Raw genomic sequence first — 19,485 nt, forward strand, 5'->3', positions numbered from 1 at the left:
AAACCGGCGCGGGTAATGTAGGCGCAGCATGGCAACGTCGCCTTTCGCGCGCGCGTAATATCCTTTTGAGATGAATTTTCAGTCCGGGAATTTCATGCTCGGCTGAAGTGAGATTAAATATTGTTCGAGACGGATTCACTGTTTTGGCCTTGATAAAAATGAGGCGTAATTGAGTAACAAAGCGATAGCGAGAATTGATGTTTAAAATAGAATGGAGCTGGACACCCTATCCCAGAGCGCATTGCATCACCAGTCGGTTCATTCGGTTCATTTCATCGGTGGCTCCACGGAAAAAAAGTGGTAGGGTAAAATTGTGGTACTACCCCAATTTGTTGGATTATATGGACATTTCCAATTAATTTTCGTAGTACCGCGACTCGAGTTAGGGTAGTACCGCACCATTTGGGTTAGTAACCTTATTTACTAGGATACTACCCAGAATGATTGGAAATTTTCACGCTGAAACTTAACTGCTACCTCTTTTTTTCCGTGTCGAGGTGATGTTATATTAGTCGTGCGAGCTAACTTCTTTGGTTGACGAAACCAAAAGTTTCCTCAAGAGAACCGAGATCTAAGTTCATCGAACCGGAAATTTTCGGTTGATGTGAAGCACGCACGATATGAGCCAAAGGTTTACGATTCGTCAAGTTCGCCTTCTGTCAACTATACAGCTGTTGATGCACCCGACTAAGAATTTAGTCCTCTCAACCAAGAAATGCGTACTGATTTTATCGGTTCGTTTTTTCCTCCACGTACGCATCGGATTCTTCATGATTGAAAAAGGCGATTTTTCAGTGGGTACACATTTAGGGTTTCAAGGTGAGGCCGAGGATCTAGGATTGATTTGAGGTGGCGAAACGTATATCAGCAGCCATCGATGCATAGTCCCATTTGGAACTATGGTAAAGAATCATAGTATAATCGATCCTTTTCCATAGATTTAAATGGAGGACAATCGATGCATTGCAATGCGCGCCAAGCCATACCGCCGCACAGTGGATCGAGTTCATCAGAGAGATCGGTCATGAAATTTTTGACTAAAACTATGAATTTTGATGTTTATTTCGTCAGATTTTAAACTAAAAGGGGTGCTTCTAGAAGAAAATTTCACGAGAAAACTAATGGAGCCACTTTTGAAACCCCAAAGTTTTATACAAACGGAGTTATAAGCGTTTAAAGTTTCCAAATTTTGTCCGACTTCTCCTATTAACTCGCTCCACTGTGCGCTGTTATGGATGGGAGGATTGACGAGACGAATGACAGCCAGCAGCAGGGACTTGGGTATCCGAGCTTACGTTAAGGGAAGCGAAACCTAATTATGATCCGTTGAAAGCAACTGGAAGAAACACTGAAGCAACCGAGAGATACCAAATTAGGACTTGTCACCAAAGTTGAGTACTGAAAGTCAATGCTGGGGGAAACATCCCTAATTGTCGACACCCTAGCCAAAAAAATTTGCACTTCGATGAATTTTATGAAAATTGTCTCTCTACCGGCAACGATTGTCCATTCTCTTTTCCTGACACACATTATCATGCAAAATTCTTACAGCCACCCCTTGCCAAGTAACTATATACTAATTTTATTTTTCAAATTTTTAATACTGTAAGATGCAAAAATGTCATTGCTTTTGATGGCACACTGCAGTTACTGTTTAGTCAGAGCAGAAGGATGGTGTCTATAACTATTCTCGAGACTAAATTATCACTCACTCGCTGAAATGGTAGCTTTCTCATTGCTCGGAAGAAGATAGAGGAAACTATCGACCCTCCCGGTGGTAATTTATCATAGGGCATTTCCGATGATCTCACCGGATATTTTGATAAAAACAGGAAAATTTCCGGAAACATGTTAAAATAAAAAACTATGAGAAAAACAGGCGAATTCACCATCCGGAAAATAATGCTGCTTTATGTGTCATGTTTGTGTTCCCTCCAGAAAGCATTTTTTTACGGTATCAACCATGGTGGAAAGGACTCCATTTCGGTAAAAGGTAGTTGCTCAGCGACGATCTTCACAAGAGATACGTGATTCTTCAGCTCCTTTCAAAAAATCATAAATACGCCAATCTACGGAAGACAGTGATAAGATCCATTTCAAAGTATAAGCTTACACTACCAGGCTAAGGAAGGACAAAATATGAGCCTTCGGACGTCGCCAATTTCTTCGATAAAACACAACAAAATATTGAAACTTGTATTTTTACGTGAAATTTTGCCACTTGGATTCAATCCGTCCAAATTACGCGAATTCAGTTACAAGTTTTTGTAAATCCTCAAGTAGATTTTTTCAGCATTTTGGCCAATGTTCGAATGCTCATAGGTATGTGATTCCTTGAGTACGGCAGTGCTGCGCCTAAATTGATGGACTGTTATCGAATAAGCCTGATCAATAAAATTCATCGATGTTCTTAAATAACATTTCTGAGCTGCAGGCTGATTATTGAGATCGATAGACAAAGCAATAGACAAAAAAGACAAAAGGGATATGGAGGGATCCTACTGGTGGAAGCGGGTGGTTGCAACGGTCATAGTAGGTAGGTAATAGACTAACTAACGACAACCCACAAGAGACCATGCATGTAGTTAGTCCATCATTTATCCCTTTAGTCTATAAGAACCAGCCGTTTCAACCAAGTATTCCTCCATACCCCTCTTGTCTTTTATGTTTTCAGCTTTGTCTAAATTGATAGAAAAAATGATAGACAAAGAAGACATAAGGAGTAAAGAGCGATCCTATTTGTTGAAACGGCTGGTTCTTATAGACTAGAGGGGTAAATGATGGACTAACTAAAGGGTCTCTCGAGGCTTGCTGTTAGTAAGTCTATTACCTACCTCCTTTGTCTATTGCAACCACCCGCTTCCACCAGTAGGGTCCCTCCATATCCCTTTTGTCTTCTTTGTCTATTGCTTTGTCTACCAATCTCAACAATCAGCCCGCTGGGGTTTTATCGATCAAGATCATTCGATACGGATTGCTGTCTTCGGTAGGGCGGTTCGCTGCCCTCGCGTCGGGAGCGGGGAGAGAACAAGACAACACAGAGTATAAGGGGTGCTTATAAAATATTTAGGTTATTCGAACGGGAAAGGGCGAAGTGAGTGAGCAGTACCATGAGGACTTCCGATACGGAACTGATGCTGAGCACGTACATGGTGACGCCCACTTCCACCGGCGGACCTGTAAAACACCCGGATAAAACTGTACTTTCTTCCGCTACGTTAATCAACTACATGTCTCTAAATCAATTACACACAAATCAACTCCTGCGCGCCACGCAACGCAACCCGGCGCACTTCTACGCACCGCTCGGTTGCCGAACCAAACCACCAATAAACGCTCCAGCCTTCACTTGAGTAATTGGTCGTGTTTCATACAACAAACAGGTGAGATTGTATCGATATCGATTGGTTCAGCAATTAGACATAGCCTTAGAAGTCAATTGAGTAATCTGAGGGAACAGGTTTTTGTGATAAATTATTGATACTTGTGCGTACAAAATGCCTACGAAGAGTGGAATTGTTCGGAATTTTCTCATTATGGGCTTACAATAAATAATTTTAATAAATATTTTCCATATTTTATTCTCCCTGGAACTTAGAGCTGGCACCTCGGTTGATTTAAAATGAATCATAATGAATTAAAATAATTTTCCTTAGACCAAAAAGTCAACATTGGCTATATTCAAATCAAAGACTCTTCAAATTTTGTTGATTTTGTTCAACAACTGCTTTTAAAACGAAAGCGGACCAATCAATAGTATATTTCCCTGAAATCTTATTTTATAAGCCTTTCTCTGTTTTCCTTTCCATACTTGGCAACAATCTTCTTCCCATCATTTTCCCACGGCCTTGTGAACACACACACACAGACACGGATATACACAATCACACGCTCTCACACTAACGCAATTCGTTTAGCTGGTCATCGTCCTTCGGGGCAATATTTCTTTTACCCCAGCTCTGAATTCTCCTCGCCAAGCTGGGCTTAGCAATTTCTCTCGTTTCTATCTCTGACAAAACAGAGCTGCTTTTATTTTGAGCGTGGCATTTATCGCCGCTTGAAAAAGGATTTTGATCATGGTGGGTCTTAGTATAATCGAGAAATGCGGTGGTTGGAAAAATTATGCGCTTAGACAACTCGGGAAAAATAATTTTAAAAAAATATGAGGAGAGAGAAATTGAATTTTTAGCGAAACTTGCCTGATAACTATAATAGTGTAAATTTTTAAAATTTAAGGAAGAGGAACATCTTCTGACACACAAAAATGTCCAGGCAAAAGTAGGATTGTTTATAAAAGAAAAATAAGAGGCCATGATGACCCCTCACAAGTATCACACCAATTCCAAACAATTTGGGGAAAATCTCTTTTTCATTAAATTATTCACTTTCGAAGCTATTGAACTCGCAAGTTATTCAGCTTCATCAAAGGGGTCATTTTACTGCAGTCCGCTCATTTTAAATCCACTCAATTGATTTGCACTGGAGTTTTTATGACGTTGAAAAATAGACAAAAATAAAACAAAGCGCATAAAAACGTTTTTAATTACATCGAAATTTTCGACGGTAAGTGCCCATCTGATCACATCACTATCAAAGATTCACTCACTCCATCATCAATTTTTTAAATTTCATCTCCAAATATCATATGCGTGATGGTTCCGAGTCATCTCTATCAATAAAAGTGAAAAAAAAGATAAAAATAATCAAATGGCTTTCAGCAGAGCTTTAGTTATTGACTCGATCTGTTGCACCCGATGAACACAATAATATTCACTCATTCATTCAGGTCTATTCCTCCAACCAGTGGCGCGGCGCGAATTGCGATATATCGATTGTTATGCCACTTACAACTATGGGAATGGATCGATAAACAGAGTGTTCGCAGCGAACACCTTCATAATCGATTCTTTACCATAGTTTTAAATGGCATAAAAATCGATACATTGCAATTCACGCCACGCCACTGCCTCCAACCAGCCGAAACCCGCATTTTGTTCAGACCATGGGGCATGAAATAGGTTTATTTCCATGAATTGGACAGTGGTTATTAAAAGGAATCAACTTGTTCGGTTTTTATCGCACACGGCATACCTGCTGTAAACTGGCCAATACACATAAGCGCTTTTAAGAGCACGTTTATGTGCTAGGTTCTTTTTTGCCTACCACTGTCCAATTAATTGGAGCGCTTCGTTGAATGAAAACCCTCGTATCTCTGCTTTCCGTTGCGCCTCTTGGTTCAGGGAAACCGCCGTTTTTGCTTTTTAATGAATCGGCTCTATCACGTTAAAAATGTATCAGCTAAGCTATTTATGGAATCGTATTTCGATGGTTGAATCCAAAGGATTGACAGGAGATGAAAATTGTTACCAATTAAGAGATGAGAAATGTTCCCAAAAATGCGGGTTGCATTGAAAATGAATCAAATGATACCGAACAAAAATAGCCCAAAGAGAACTACGTAGAGAATACAGAATTCATCTTGAACAGGTTGTAGAAATGAAATGCGTTGACAGGTCGTATAAACATCGGGGTATCAGTGGCGTGGCGTGAATTGCGATATATCGATTGTTATGTCATTTAAATCTATGGTAAAGAATCGATTATTAAGGTGTTCGCTGCGAACACCCTATTTATCGATCCTTTTCCATAGGTTTAAATGACATAACAATCGATATGTCACAATTCACGCCTCGCCACTGCGGGGTATTTGATTCGAGTCTCATGAAATCACTTTAAAGGCAGGTAGTTTTGAGATAAAAAATTTATTTAGCTCAATTTCTGATCGTTAAGGGTCAAACTGAAGGATAAAAGACGGAAATTTGGAGCAAAACCTAATTATTATTTTTTTAATCATAAAAAACAGAGATACCAGACTAAATAGCTAGACGTAGCTAAACTCAAAGTGAGATTAGTTTGACTAGAAAAACGAAATCCTGAATATAATAGGACCATATAGTCAACTAAATTTGTCTAGTTCTGCACATGTTTAAGGAGCGGAATGGCTGAAAAAATGTGTGTATAATTCCATGCACAGATGATGAAAAGAGCACAACAATTAAGTCAAGAGTTTCTTATTCATAGAATAGTCAATAGAATCAGGCCAGTTCTTTACGAAATAATTAATAATTAGGATTTTGAAAAGAGTAAAATCGGGGTACGTGTGCATGTGAGCGTCGTAAAATTTCTTACAGAATTTGTGCGGAACTGTTGTCCATATAGGTATTAAATAACAGTTGCGTGGCGAGTAGAATCAAATAAGTTTTGCTCTACCCTGTCTGCCAACTTTTTAGCCCTTCAAAATGGAAAAATCTGACATTTTTTTTTTTTAAATTTGTTCAAAATTTTACGCTTAATCAGGTCCCAACATCGCTTTAGGCAGTTTTTGCCATTTAATATCAGAATTTTGGCCCTAAACAGCTGAAATGTCCTGTACCGTAGCCTGTCTGCGACTCAAGTGCGCAACTTTAACGCTTCATAACCATCATCTTGCATCTAAATACTTCCACTTCTGCTGTAAATTCACACTCAATTTGTACCTAACTTATTATTTTCAGTTATATTCATCCAAATAAGTGAAAATATTGACAGTCTTTGCGTCATGAAGCCTTGTCTGCGGAATTCGCGTCCTGTACCGTAGCCCCCTTTTTTCAGCATCATTTCGTCCGTTACAGTGCAGCACTTATGAACTTTGTTTACTTTTTTTGTGTTATCGTGACTATCACACGCTGATGTCGAGCAGAGGAAAAAAAACCGCAATGAAACAGTAAATTTTGACCGTTTTTTATGAGTTTCTAGGTTTAACGACCATCTAGGATGTCCTTACCGTATACCTACCTTTTTAATGCATAAATCACTTCAAACTCTTGAATTTTGGTATTTTTTGATACGCTCTGATATCTTAACCTCAAATCCAGAATTTCAACCACATGCGTGAATATGCCCGAGCACCGTTGCCAATAATCACACGATTTGTCCGCACCGTAGCCGTCCGTACCGTAGCCCGTAGCCGTCCGGTACCGTAGCCCGTAGCTGACGCGCGATGCGGCCGGGTCTACGGTAAGTACGGACAAAATGCGAAAGTCATCCAAAAATCGGTGCGCTGTTTGATAGATCATCCCACTTTACTTTATTTTATCTATCACCAAAATTTGGAATTTAAAAAAAAAAGAGAGACGTATTTTTTTTTAGTACGACGCGACTTAGAAGAAGGAGGCTTTTTTTTCGATGATTGCATTAGGATCGCCATCTTTTTATTTTTTTCATTTTTTCTTTTAGAACTTTGAGTCCTCTTTTTCGTCTGAAGTTCATAGCAATTTATTCGTTTAATATTTATTCGTTAATATCTAACTTATTTTTTTCTTATTGTCCTTTAAATATTTATTTAAGGTGATTTGTGACCACATTTTCGATAAATTTACCTTTTTGTTTTCTTTCTTATTTTGTAAAAGTGCACCTGAAACGTTCTAACGTTGTCAAGCTTGTTTTAAGAACTCAGCTTCTAAGATTTGTCCCTAATTATTTAATGCGTTTACTTTAAAATAAAAGCAGTTCATTATTTTTGAAAAACTGATTTACTTACTCTTTTTACCTTTATTGCCTGTAATTATTTATAAAAGTGGCACTTATAAGCTATGCTATAACTTAGCAGTTTATTCCCCAATGAATTCCAGTTCTTTATAATTCGGCCCTTGCATACAGTAATATTTACGAATGCCTCTTCGTCCTTACCGCAGCCCGTTTGTCCGTACCGTAACGTTATTGTCCTGTACCGTAGACCAGTAAAAAATTGTACAATTTGTAGCTTTAAAAAGAGCAAACCTGTAGAAATTCTTTAAAAAAGTTGTCTACCACAGCTTCTAAGTTAGTTCTAAAGAAATTAATTAAAATGAATCGTATAATTACATTTACCGGTTTTTATGGGAGAAAAATGATGGCGCAAAATTCTATAAATCGGACTTTAGAGCAATTTGGGTGCTAAATTTTGGAAGTAAAAACTTTGAAGGAAATTTTTTTTTATTCTTCTACAAGAATATATCTCATTGAGGGCAAAAATACTTAAAACGGTATTATTATCGCACGTATTGATAGAAAAACAAGCCTGTTTAATTGGTCTACGGTACGGACAAAAAAACTTAACTTCCAGCGATAAAAGAGGCCAAAAAAATTTTTCTGTTGAAAAAGAAGATTGACCACTATTAAAATCGACTTTCCAAGAGTATGAGGACTTCAGAAAACATCCTGAAGTCTTGAAATAACTAAAGTCACTTTTTTACAAAACGATGGCTCCAAGAGCAAAACTTATTTGATTCTACTCTGGCGTGCTTTGCGATATATCGATTGTTGTGCCATTTAAACCTATGGAAAAGGATCGATAGTCAGGGTGTTCGCAGCGAACACCTTAGTAATCGATTCTTTACCATAGGTTTAAATGGCACAACAATCGATACATCGCAAAACACGCCACGCCACTGTTAAACAAAATTGACGCAGAGCGAAAAGCTGTCTCCTAATTTGACGATAAAATCGTACTCGTGACTCTTATAAAGAACTGACTCGATTTCGAATGGTGCAAAGTACATAAATAAAGTCCTGAAAGGCATGCAAAAAATAAATCAGGTTATTATTGCACTAGTTGATCAGCTGTGCGGCGTCATGTGATGAAACCTTGTTGTTGTAACGATGATTGTCAAAAAGTATTCTCTAAGAAATAAATTGTTTTTCAAAATGATGAGATTTGGATCTGATGGTCTCCTTTTCCGACCTCAATCGAAGGTTCGACACCGTCTTTCCTCCACTTCAATCCGCAGTAAAATAATAATCGATTCCAGGTGTATGTACATTTAAATGCATTAGACCCGGTGTTATATCAACTACGAGATCTCTATCAATCTAAGTAATTTGATGACCGGAGCGTTAATATTACAGCAGTCGTCTCAATTAAATTATAGCAACAGGACGTGTGTAGTTGGACAGCATGTTACTGTGAAAGCATGAAACATTGTACTTTTATAGCATAAGATGCGTCGCGTCGAGGCCGGGGGCATATATACAAATATCTCGACTTGTCGAATCGCGTATTGCATACTCGCTTAAAAAGAAGGTGACTGAGAGTTGAGAGGAAAACACTCATACTACGGATCAAACTAGGATGTTTAACGTACTGTCATTAAAATTCACCGAATGAGTAACACCACAGTGTTTACTTTTGAGTTTTTTTTTCTTTTTTTCTTTTTTTCAGGAAAGTAGGCATGAGAGTGATTTTTAAAGTTGTAATATTTTTGAAGGTTTAGGGTCGTATTCATAATTATTCCTAAACCTTCAGATGTCCAAGCTGCGTCAAATTGACCCGAAGCTTGTTAAAAGCACAAGCTCCATCGGTTGCAAAAGACCGGTACTAGCACATGCGAGCTTTAGGTACATCCTAAAAAAATAATCAAACGTCAAATTGAAAAAAAATCCAGTGTCAACATAGCTGAAGATAGGAGGACGTACTCAGGCCGCGTTTTTCAACCTCTCTCTCGAATCCGAGCGATACCTCATTGGCAGCAAGGAGCAGAGCAGTGCGAGTTCACGACTCGAGCCATCGCGCCTTCAATTTTGCAGACGCAACACGGACATCCGTCAAGTACGAATAGCTGTATCCCTGCGCCGTTAACACCCGCGCGGCGCGTCTATTCTTTTGCTCTATTTCCATCTTGCGTTTGTTTTCGTCGGTCTTATTTGTATTGGTGCTTCGAAGGGTACGTGAATTTGAATACGGGCCAATAGGGCCCGTCTTTGGACTCTGCGTGTATGAAGAGAGTCTTCGGCATCTGAGGGTTAAACAGCTCCTTTTCTTAGGAATTCTCGAATGGTTCAAACTGTGATTTAGGGGAGCTCCAAGGAGATCCTTAATGTGGCATCATAAAAAAACAATTTTTGGGGACTTGGAGTAAAATTGAGCAGCGTAATTTTTGAAATGAATCCTTGCAAGGGATTAAAATGATATGCTACTAAAAAAAATTAGGAAAAACATTTTTTGGAATTTTGACAAATTCAAAGGTAGGTTCGAACTTACACGGGAAAAAATGGATTGTTGGTTTAACAAATAAATTGTTAAAAAAAGTAACATAGACATGTTTCATATGTACATTTTACAATAGTAGATAGCTAATCCAACCATGGGCGTGGTTAAATTTGCTATTTTTATCGTAAAATCTACATTGAAACATGTCTGTCACTTTTTTCTAACTGTACAACATTTTTAAATCAGCAATTTCATTTTTTCCGTGAATTATTATAATTCCAATGTTACGTTGCTGAATTTTACTCAAAGTTGGTAAATATTTCTCTTTTTACACTGCGATTTTGAGAGCTTCCTTAAACCTCTTTTAATACGAGCGTGAACTACGTGGGACTTCTCAACGAGGGAAATGTTTCAGGAACGACTATGAATACAACCCTGAAGGGTTCTAAAACGAACCAGGGATATTTCTCATTGCAAAAAGTAGTCTAATTTTGATAAGGTTCGTATCCACTTAAGCTCCTTGGCCCGCTGAGCCCTTCACACAAAAGTGGCGCGAGTTCAAGGATCGACGATGAGGATGAAAGTATCCCTTAATTTTACGTCCGTCTAATTCTGCTCGTGAAAAGAAGTTGGAATTTTCTGGAACTTGACGGTCTCATAATTTTAAGTGCCGCAACTATTTTCATTATTCGCGGAAAGATGACCCTCGCATCGCGTTTAATCAGGCTTCAATAAAGAACTCTGTGTAAGTCGTAATCTCGAGAGAGCGAACAATGACACTGAAGCGAGCAGAGCGCGGTGTGCCAGATCGTAAATGGTTGAAAGGTTCTTACTCGCAAGTGGTTCTGGTTTTACTTGATAACCTCCGCGAACGGTTGAGGGTAGTTATTTTAAGTTTCATGGTCATTTTCACAAGGGGGTTTTGAGAAAAACGCATAGGTGAAAAAGCTTAGGACGTCCAACATTATATCAGCTGGGGACACATTGGATATTGAAGGAAGGAAAGGTGGCAGAAAGAAATGAAGAAGAAGAAGATTTATAGAAGGAAAGGAGAAGAAGAGAAGAAAAGAAAGAAAAAAAGAAAAAAAGGAAAATAGGAAAAGAAGGAAAGAAGAAGAAGAAGAGAGAAAGAAAAGAACAAGAGGAAAAGAAGGAAAGAAAAAGAACAAGAGGAAAAGAAGTAAAGAAAAAGAACAAGAGGAAAAAAGGAAAGAAGAAGAAGAAGAAAAGGAAGACTAGGAGGTAGCGGAGGAGGAGAAGTGGGAATAGAAAGAGGGGGAAAAGGAGGCGGAGGAACAGGAAGAAGAGAAAGAAGAGAGAGAAGAGGAAGAAGAGGAAGAAGAGGAAGAAGAGGAAGAAGAAGGAAGGAGAAAAGCGCGAGATAAAGAAGAACAATAAAACGGAGAGAAAGAAAAAGAAAGAGAACAAAGAAATGAGTAAAAGAAAATCAAATTCTTATTCGTCTATCTCTTCATATTCCTCATCCTTTTCCTCTTCCTCTTCTTCCTGCGGTTCCGCTTCTCTTTTCTCTCCTTCTTTTTGCTCCTTCTTTTTATCTCCTTTTACTTATTCCTGTTTTCCTTTTTATCCTTATTTATTTCACCCTCTTCCTTTTTTCTTTCGCTTCCTCCCATTGAATTCTAATTTGTTCCACATTACGAGCCATGAGCTCTTGCACATGAGAATTTTATCAAAACTTCCCACGTGAGTGTGATTGTACTACTTAATTGCACCAAATTATAGCAAAGCGTGGATCTAAAACCCCAAGTCTGTCAAACTAGGTTTAAGAATGCCTACGTTGTAGAGCTTATCAGATAGTGCACGTATTTGCTTATAGCATCGACCGATTCGAATATTATTGTGTCCGGCGCTGTCGTGTGACCAGCGATGGAGTTCCATTAGAAGCTCAACTTTCATTCAAAGTAATCTCCACCCTAGAATTCAATTCCAGACGCAACCATTATACCGTCACTCCTACAATGTAACAGCGTAACTGCAGCTCGAGATGCAGCCCTACCGTTCGTATAGGTCAATGCTTCCCGGAGCTCAAGTGGCAAGTCAGGTACGCCTTTACGCCGAAAGGACGAACGACTGAATAAACCGTCGTTCCTACGCTAGAGCCCATTCCAACAATGACGTCATTAAAATGGGCGATTCAACCGGTGTTTTTGTAACGCACGCGGAATTGGGGTTCGAACGCTCGGGAGTAGCCGATAATAGTGGCGTGGCGTGAATTGCGATATATCGATTGTTATGTAATTTAAACCTATGGTAAAGAATCGATTATTAAGGTGTTCGCTACAAACACCCTATTTATCGATCCTTTTCCATAGGTTTAAATGGCATAACAATCGATCCATCGCAATTCACGCCACGTCACTGGCCGATAACTGCTGTGCCAAGGAAGAACGTTGTATGAACCTTCAGGCGTTGCCAAAACTCCTTTCATAAAGTATCAGTTTTCAGGAAAATTTGTGAGTGCTATTCTTCTATTTTTTCCAAAAAATTTAATCGCAATTAAATGCGAAGTATCTGAAAATTCCGGGGGTAAAAATTCACAAATTGTCTTAAAAATAAATCTTTCTTCGGAGGCAATTTGGCAACAGTTGAATGGTAATACGGTGTTTTTCCCTAGCACGGCAGATAAGGGGTAAGCGGAAAATAATGCGGACTCGACAGTACGGATGACGATTTCCCGGCAACATTGCTGGCTACTTTTGAGCGGAAACTTTTGTTGCGACTTATCCCTCCCCTCCTCCCGGTTGCCCCACCAACCGCCAATACCACCGTAAAGCGTTAATGACCGACAAATCTGTCGCAAGCCTTTAATTGAAGCACTTAACCTCCGACGGTTGCCGTTCGCTCTGTTTTATTCCACGAGAAGGGAGGGTTCGCAATCTGATCAACGGTTCGTAAATCGTCGGTCCTCTGACGTAAAATGTATTTCTATTACTACGTGAGCCTTGGAAAGCATGAGATTACATGGATAATAGGGCTCAACTCAAAGAACAGTTACGCTCTTGTCGAAGGGGCGATGAAATGTAAAATTTTTTGAGAGATATGGCCGCTATACAGCTTTTGTTTAAAACCAATGGACGAGCTGGCGAAGAGCTCTCCAAGTTAAGTCGGCGGTGGTAGGGATCTAAGAGGGAACCCTCCAGAAATTCTCGGCTAAAATCAACTTTGGGGAACTTTGATTGAAAAAAAAACACACACACAGACACCCCCTAGCATACACAGTACTCACTGACATGTGGACCGCGTTAAGCAGAAAAATGTCCATCCTTTGTAATCATTGTCTTACGTGCTTTGATTTTGCTGCACTGTGCCGAGTCTGTGTACCTGGTAATCAGTCTCGGTCTCGCAATAACAGCATAGCGACGGCTCGTTATTATTTTTAATTTATTTTCCAGTTGAAAATGAAACTGTAACTATTTTGAAACGTTCCGGGTTTTGTTTATCCTTTGTTCTTTTTTTGCAACCTTTTCCCCAAATTAAGTTGTTCTTTTGTTAAGCAAAAAGGAACCGAGCCACATCCGCTACTGCCAAATTCTATTGGACAATTCAATGTTTCACAAGAGAACGTGCGAATTCCTTTGAGAATTTAAAGGAATTCGCTTCGTACTATGTCGGAAAATTCACTGAGATTTGCACGAAAATCCGCACAACCGTTTTCATTTAAAAATTGAACTGCCCAATTAAATGTGGCAATGGGCCTGTTGCATGCAAGAAATACAGCCGCGCGAATAGACTTTATAGAGGTTAAATGACACGAAAATTACGATGGTCACATTAAAAAAGTCTGAAATACACTCCTTACTGCGCAATTTGCATTGTTAGGAACGCGCTTTTTCAAATTTCCCGCGTCTGGGGGCAGTTTTCTAATCACCGGAAACGAGCAAACGGTGGGCTCAGTGATTTCCGGAAGATGTCGAGTCGTTGTTGTTGTTGTTATTTTTTCCTTCAGTTTGTTTACAAACCCAACGTGATCTCTTATAGTGGTCCACATACGCTTTATGCGGTAACCAAATCGATCAACTTTTAAATATCCAACACAATCCTTCTACATTTCATTTCACGATATCACGAGCTCCGATTTTTAGGTTATGTTGTCAGTTTTAGTTGACCGGAAATAGCAGCGAGTTGCCGTTAATTGTTTCCGTTAGAAAACTGCCCCCAGACGCGGGAAATTTGAAAAAACGCGTTCCTATCAACGCAAATTGCGCAGTAAGGAGTGTATTTCAGACTTTTTCAATGTGACCATCGTAATTTTCGTGTCATTTAACCTCTAAAAAGTCTATTCGCATGGCTGTATCTCTTGCATGCAACAGGCCCATTGCTGGTATGCCTTGGTTCCTTTCTGCTGAATGCGGTTCATTTTAAAGAGCTACCGGAGAACATTTCCGAGAATGTCTCTGATAACTCTCCTGTTCCCATTTATGGCACTAGACTTTTCTCGGGAAACTTTGATCCTTCCTTAGACGGTGGTAAGATTTTCTAAATCGGGGAAAAGTTCCTTTGTCCAATGGAAATTTGAACTTCACCAGTAGAAATTCTGCAACAGTCAAGTTAAGGTTGAAAAGACTGACACAAAATCTGACATTTAAGTCCACGACAGGGCTCCACCGGCGTAGTTATTGCTTGAAGTCCAAACAGACCATCAAATCTTTCGTAACAGATGTCATAAAACATACGTTATTGAAAGCTCTGACCTTGAGCCGTGGTGAAGGATTAAAGCTCGTTTGCGGTCCCAGTAATTTGGCGACATTGTTTTCCCCCATTTCAACCTATGGAAATATATCGATTATCGAAGGGGCCAGGTGCTCCGACAAAAATCGATTATTCAACACGATTTTAAATGGAGGAAAGCCAATGTTGCCAAATTGTTGGACCCGCCTCTGATTGAAGCTGTGCATTGAAACGTCAAATCTATCATTTTCATTGTTTTTTCCATATTGATCTCAGTCTCTACAAAAAAAAAAATGTTTCCTCATTCTTTACTTGGAAAGAGGGAGACAAAAATCTTTTACAGACCCTTTTATTAGCCGGAATACCCGAAAAAAAGTGAACGTATCAAACCTAACTTAGCTTATTCAGGTGCAGTGTATTTTAGAGACTCCGCACTGCTAGCTTCCCTACAGTGTAAACGTTACTTTTGGAAATCAACCCAGTCAGTTTAATTTGTTTAATTTGTTTTATTTTTCTCAACAAGTTGTTTATCAATCATCATTAGGTGACCAATGGCATATATCCATGTCCTTTTTGTCCTCTATGTCTATAGCATTGTCTATCAATTTCAATAATCGACCCGCAGGTGCGGGAGCAACATTCAGGGTGTCTACTAAAACAGGGTGGCCAAAAATTAGTACTTTTACAGTACTTCTTCAGTAAAGTCCCAAGAACTTCAGCACTTCCACAACAGAAAAATTCAGCACTTTTTCAGTACCCGCATTTGACGAAATTCAAAAAATTTCAAAACTTTTCTTCGCTCAGATTTCGACAAAAATGACAAAAAAAATGAAAACATTCTGGACCGCCTTGCAAAATTACCGCACTTTTTCAGTACTTCCGGACTGCCCTTGGAAAATCATTACTATTTCCGGACTTTCTGAAAAATCCGGATTCGTAGACACCCTCGTGGCATGTTGCTAGATAATGCTGAAATACCAGCATTTTCCCCTATTTAAAACCATGAGAATTATCCACTTTTGATTGCACAATCTGGAAACCTTGGGCGGCGGTGTAGGTTGGCAACCTTAGGCGCAATAAAAGCTAACGGTTATGGTGCTGACGATCAGACTTATAAAACTTGATTGGCGCTTGATACCGAAAACTTGAGAGGTCGAGCTTGAGCGGAAATTGGTTATCTATCCGGCTAGTTTCGCTTTAGAGTCCGCCGGCGGACAGTGGATCGTCGAGTCAATAGGAGAGGTCGGACAAAATTAGGAAAATTTAAACGCTTATAACTCCGTTCATTCAAAGCTTTATCGTTCTGAAAGTGGTTTCATTGGTTTTCTCGTGAAATTTTCTTTAGAGAGCACCCCTTCAAATTTCAAATTTGACGACATTTACATTAAAATTGGCTGTTCCAGTCAAAAATTGCATGCCCGACCTCTCTAATTGACGCGATCCACTGTGCGGCGGGGAGGTCGCAGGTTTCCCGCCCCCGCCAAGTTGCCGCACGTCTGGAAACATTTGAGTCCGGCGCCCGGTGTTTCTGCAAACTCTACAGATGGCAGATTTACAACTCCTGTGCTACTAAAAAGCACAAGAAAATGGGTAACCACGGCAAGGTTTGTCCTCCGAGCCCTCAATTAATTGGAAATGCCATATCGTCCAACTACCCCTTCCTCTTTTGTTTTGTGTGTGTCTCACAAGGGTCTGAGAGGTGGAATTGTACCATTTTCGTAAATTTGGTTTTTACCCTCCTCGTGAATTTGAGACGGCAACAGCAGACAATCCACGAGCCAGAGTGAGGAGACTCGTCGCACAGTCGGAGAGGTCGGACGAAATTTGGAAACTTTCAACGCTTGTAACTCCGTTTATACAAAATTTTTCGGTTCTAAGAGTGGCTCCATTGGTTTTCTCGTGAAATTTTCTCTGGAAAGCACCCCTTGAAATTTAAAATGTGCCGAAATAAACATCAAAATTTGCAGTTTTAGTCAAAAATTTCATGTCCGACCTCTCTAATCAACTCGATCCACTGTGCGTCGAGGGAACGACCGGTAGTTAGCGGTTATAGGGCACCCTAGCCGTGATTAGGGACCTGAGAATTCCGTGCAGTCACACCAAATGGACCCGGAACCGACGGATAGCCACTCCTCTGATATAAGGGCGTAGCTCTATTTCTCATGAGCCCCGGAAAGCTTTAAGTTAGCCGGAGAACAGGGCTCACGTAGAAATTGAGTAGCGAGGAGATGAACAACTGGCAAGATGGCAGTGTAGTCTAGTTGTAGTGACTGGATAAGTTCCGTTTCTGATTTACACCGGTGGCGTGGCGTGCTTAGCGATGAACATTGGCGGATCCAGCAAATTGGCAACACTGTTTTTCTCCATTTAAACCTATGGAAATGTATCGATTCTTAGAGGGGGCAAGTACTCCAACAAGAATCGATTATTTAACATAGCTTTAAATGTAGAAAATCCGGTGTTGCCAAATTGCTGGATCCGCCTCTGGCTTAGCGATGAATCGATTGATCCGCGCCGTTTAAACCAATGGAAAAGGATCGATTATCGGGGCGTCCTTGATAATTGATTCTTCACCATACTTTCACATGGGAACACCTCGATATTTCACAGATCACGCGTGTCGTGCTTTACGATGAATCGATTGATGCCATTTAAAACAATGGAAAAGGATCGATTATTAGGGTATACCTTAAAAATCGATTCTTTACCATTCTTTCAAATTGGAAAAGATCGATAACCGATGATTCGCAAGTGGAGCGAATGGATCGTCCGCAATAAACGGAACAGTCGCTTTGTCACATCGTTCTACAGTATCGGAAAAAAAGGGAGGAAGTCAGTGTGTGAAGATTATGCAACTTGAGTAATTTGTAAGTTTTAATTATTATTGCATCACGGACTGTGAGGAAGATTCATAAAAGCGGATGATGCTATACAGCAAGAGACTGAGCGCTCCTTAAATTAAGTAGTTATGCAACTTGAGCTATTTAGAAGTCGAAATTATTGTATCACAAACCCCGCGGAAAAGTCGTAAAATCGCGCTATACTCCGGCACGAAACTGGATGCTCGCTCAATTTGGTGGTTATGCAACTCGAGTAATTCAGACGTCGAAGTTAGTGTATCACGAAGTCTGCCGAGGAGTCGTTAAAGCGCTCGGTGGTAGACTAAGGAGCTGCATGCTCCTTCAAATTAGTGGCTATGCAGCTCGATCTACTTGGATGTTGAAATAATTGTCTCACAGATTGTAAGGGGGATTTGTACAACCACGCCATGGTAGACTGTACCGTAAGAAAGTGTGGTAAACTTACATAAGTCTACTTGATTTTTGACACGGTGATAATATTCGTCGAAAATATCCAGACTCCGTGCCAAAATCGACCATTTTTTCTAATATGGTGAAACACCAGGCCTCTTGTCTCTCGGGTAATTATCCCAAATCGGGAGATTTCTACCGCCCCTGATATTCTACCGGAAGATTTGCAAATCGACAATTTTCCGGCAGATTTCAAAGTCAAGAATTTTTCCGGAAGCTTTGCGAATCGAGAATTTTTCCGGAAGATTTGCAAATCGATAATTCTTCCGGAAGATTTGCAAAACGAGAATTTTTCCGGAAGATTTGCAAATCGACAATTTTTCCGGAAGATTTGCAAATCGATAATTTTTCCGGAAGACTTGGAACATTTTCCCGGATAATTCAGTTTTGACTTACGAGAGACCTGTTTGAAACCAGCAATAAATTAAGTCTCTCAGCCTAGCGGTTATATAACTTGAATTATTTGGACGCGAACGGTTCCGACGGTTTCTGAAATCAGGGCTCGAGATGCCTTAACTCTCCCTGCATGAGAATTCCGGAAGTCGCGGCAACGTGAATGACCTTCCCGACGCTGAGAATCTCCATCCCTCGCCGAAAAAGGTTGAATCGAAACCATCGCTTGCTTCATCGACGGGCGTGGAAGAGGCGAGGGAGTGGCGGCGGAGAGGGATGTAGGGGTGGGAGCGGGGGCGGGGAAGCGGGCCCGGAAGTGAATCAAAATTAAAGGTCACTCAACTTGACCCAATTCCGCGGCGTGCGAGTCTCGCGACCTGTGCAACGGAGGCGGATCAAAGGAAAAGCCGACGCCGATGGAGGTCAGACCAGACAATGACCCGTTTGAGAACGGCCGTTGACGGGATTCGAACCCGCTAAGACGGGCCTCCCGTTTTCCGGCTGCTGATCCGGAATTGGGAGATTTCTCCTATCCCGGATTTTCTACCGAAAGATTTCCAAATCGAGAATTTTTCCGGAAGATTTACAAATCGAGAATTTTTCCGGAAGATGTGCAAATTGATAATTTTCCCGGAAGATTTGAAAATCGAGAATTTTTCCGGAAGATTTGAAAATCGATCATTTTTCCGGAAGATGTGCAAATTGATAATTTTTTCGGAAGACGTGCAAATCGAGAATTTTTCCGGAAGATTTGAAAATCGATCATTTTTCCGGGAGATTTGCAAATCGAGATTTCAAATTTTGTGAAATTATTTGGGCCCTTTGAAATTTCATTTTCCATCTGCGGGTAAGACCGCTATACGTTACGGTAGAGAGCATTAACTCGAGGAGTAAAGTTTTGAGAAAACTGATCGAAAGGCTTTTGAGCGGAAAATATTCGGATTCAGTCCTCCTTGAAATGTACTCGCTGATAAAAAAAAAAAAAAAAAAAAAAAAAAAAAAAAAAAAAAAATTTAAAATTTGGCATTTCACGAATTTTCATGCAGCATTTTTCTTAACACGGCAGTTCCAACAGATTAAAGATGC

At 40.0% G+C, this 19,485-nt stretch overlaps 1 protein-coding gene across 9 annotated transcripts in view; it reads right to left on the reverse strand.

The window, feature by feature from the left end:
- Rdl (Resistant to dieldrin) overlaps positions 1 to 19,485 on the reverse strand; it is a 334,060-nt gene that overhangs the window by 171,560 nt on the left and 143,015 nt on the right. For 2 of the 9 annotated variants that reach the window (XM_072305141.1, XM_072305138.1), the window contains exon 3: positions 3,110 to 3,177. The exons of the other annotated variants lie outside the window; for them this stretch is intronic. In XM_072305141.1, the coding sequence (XP_072161242.1) occupies positions 3,110 to 3,177 (68 nt within the window). The remainder of the gene's footprint in view (positions 1 to 3,109; positions 3,178 to 19,485) is intronic. 9 annotated transcript variants of the gene reach the window in all.

This window comes from Bemisia tabaci, chromosome 10 (assembly GCF_918797505.1).
Source record: "Bemisia tabaci chromosome 10, PGI_BMITA_v3".
In the NCBI taxonomy this organism is placed as follows: Eukaryota; Metazoa; Arthropoda; class Insecta; order Hemiptera; family Aleyrodidae; genus Bemisia; species Bemisia tabaci.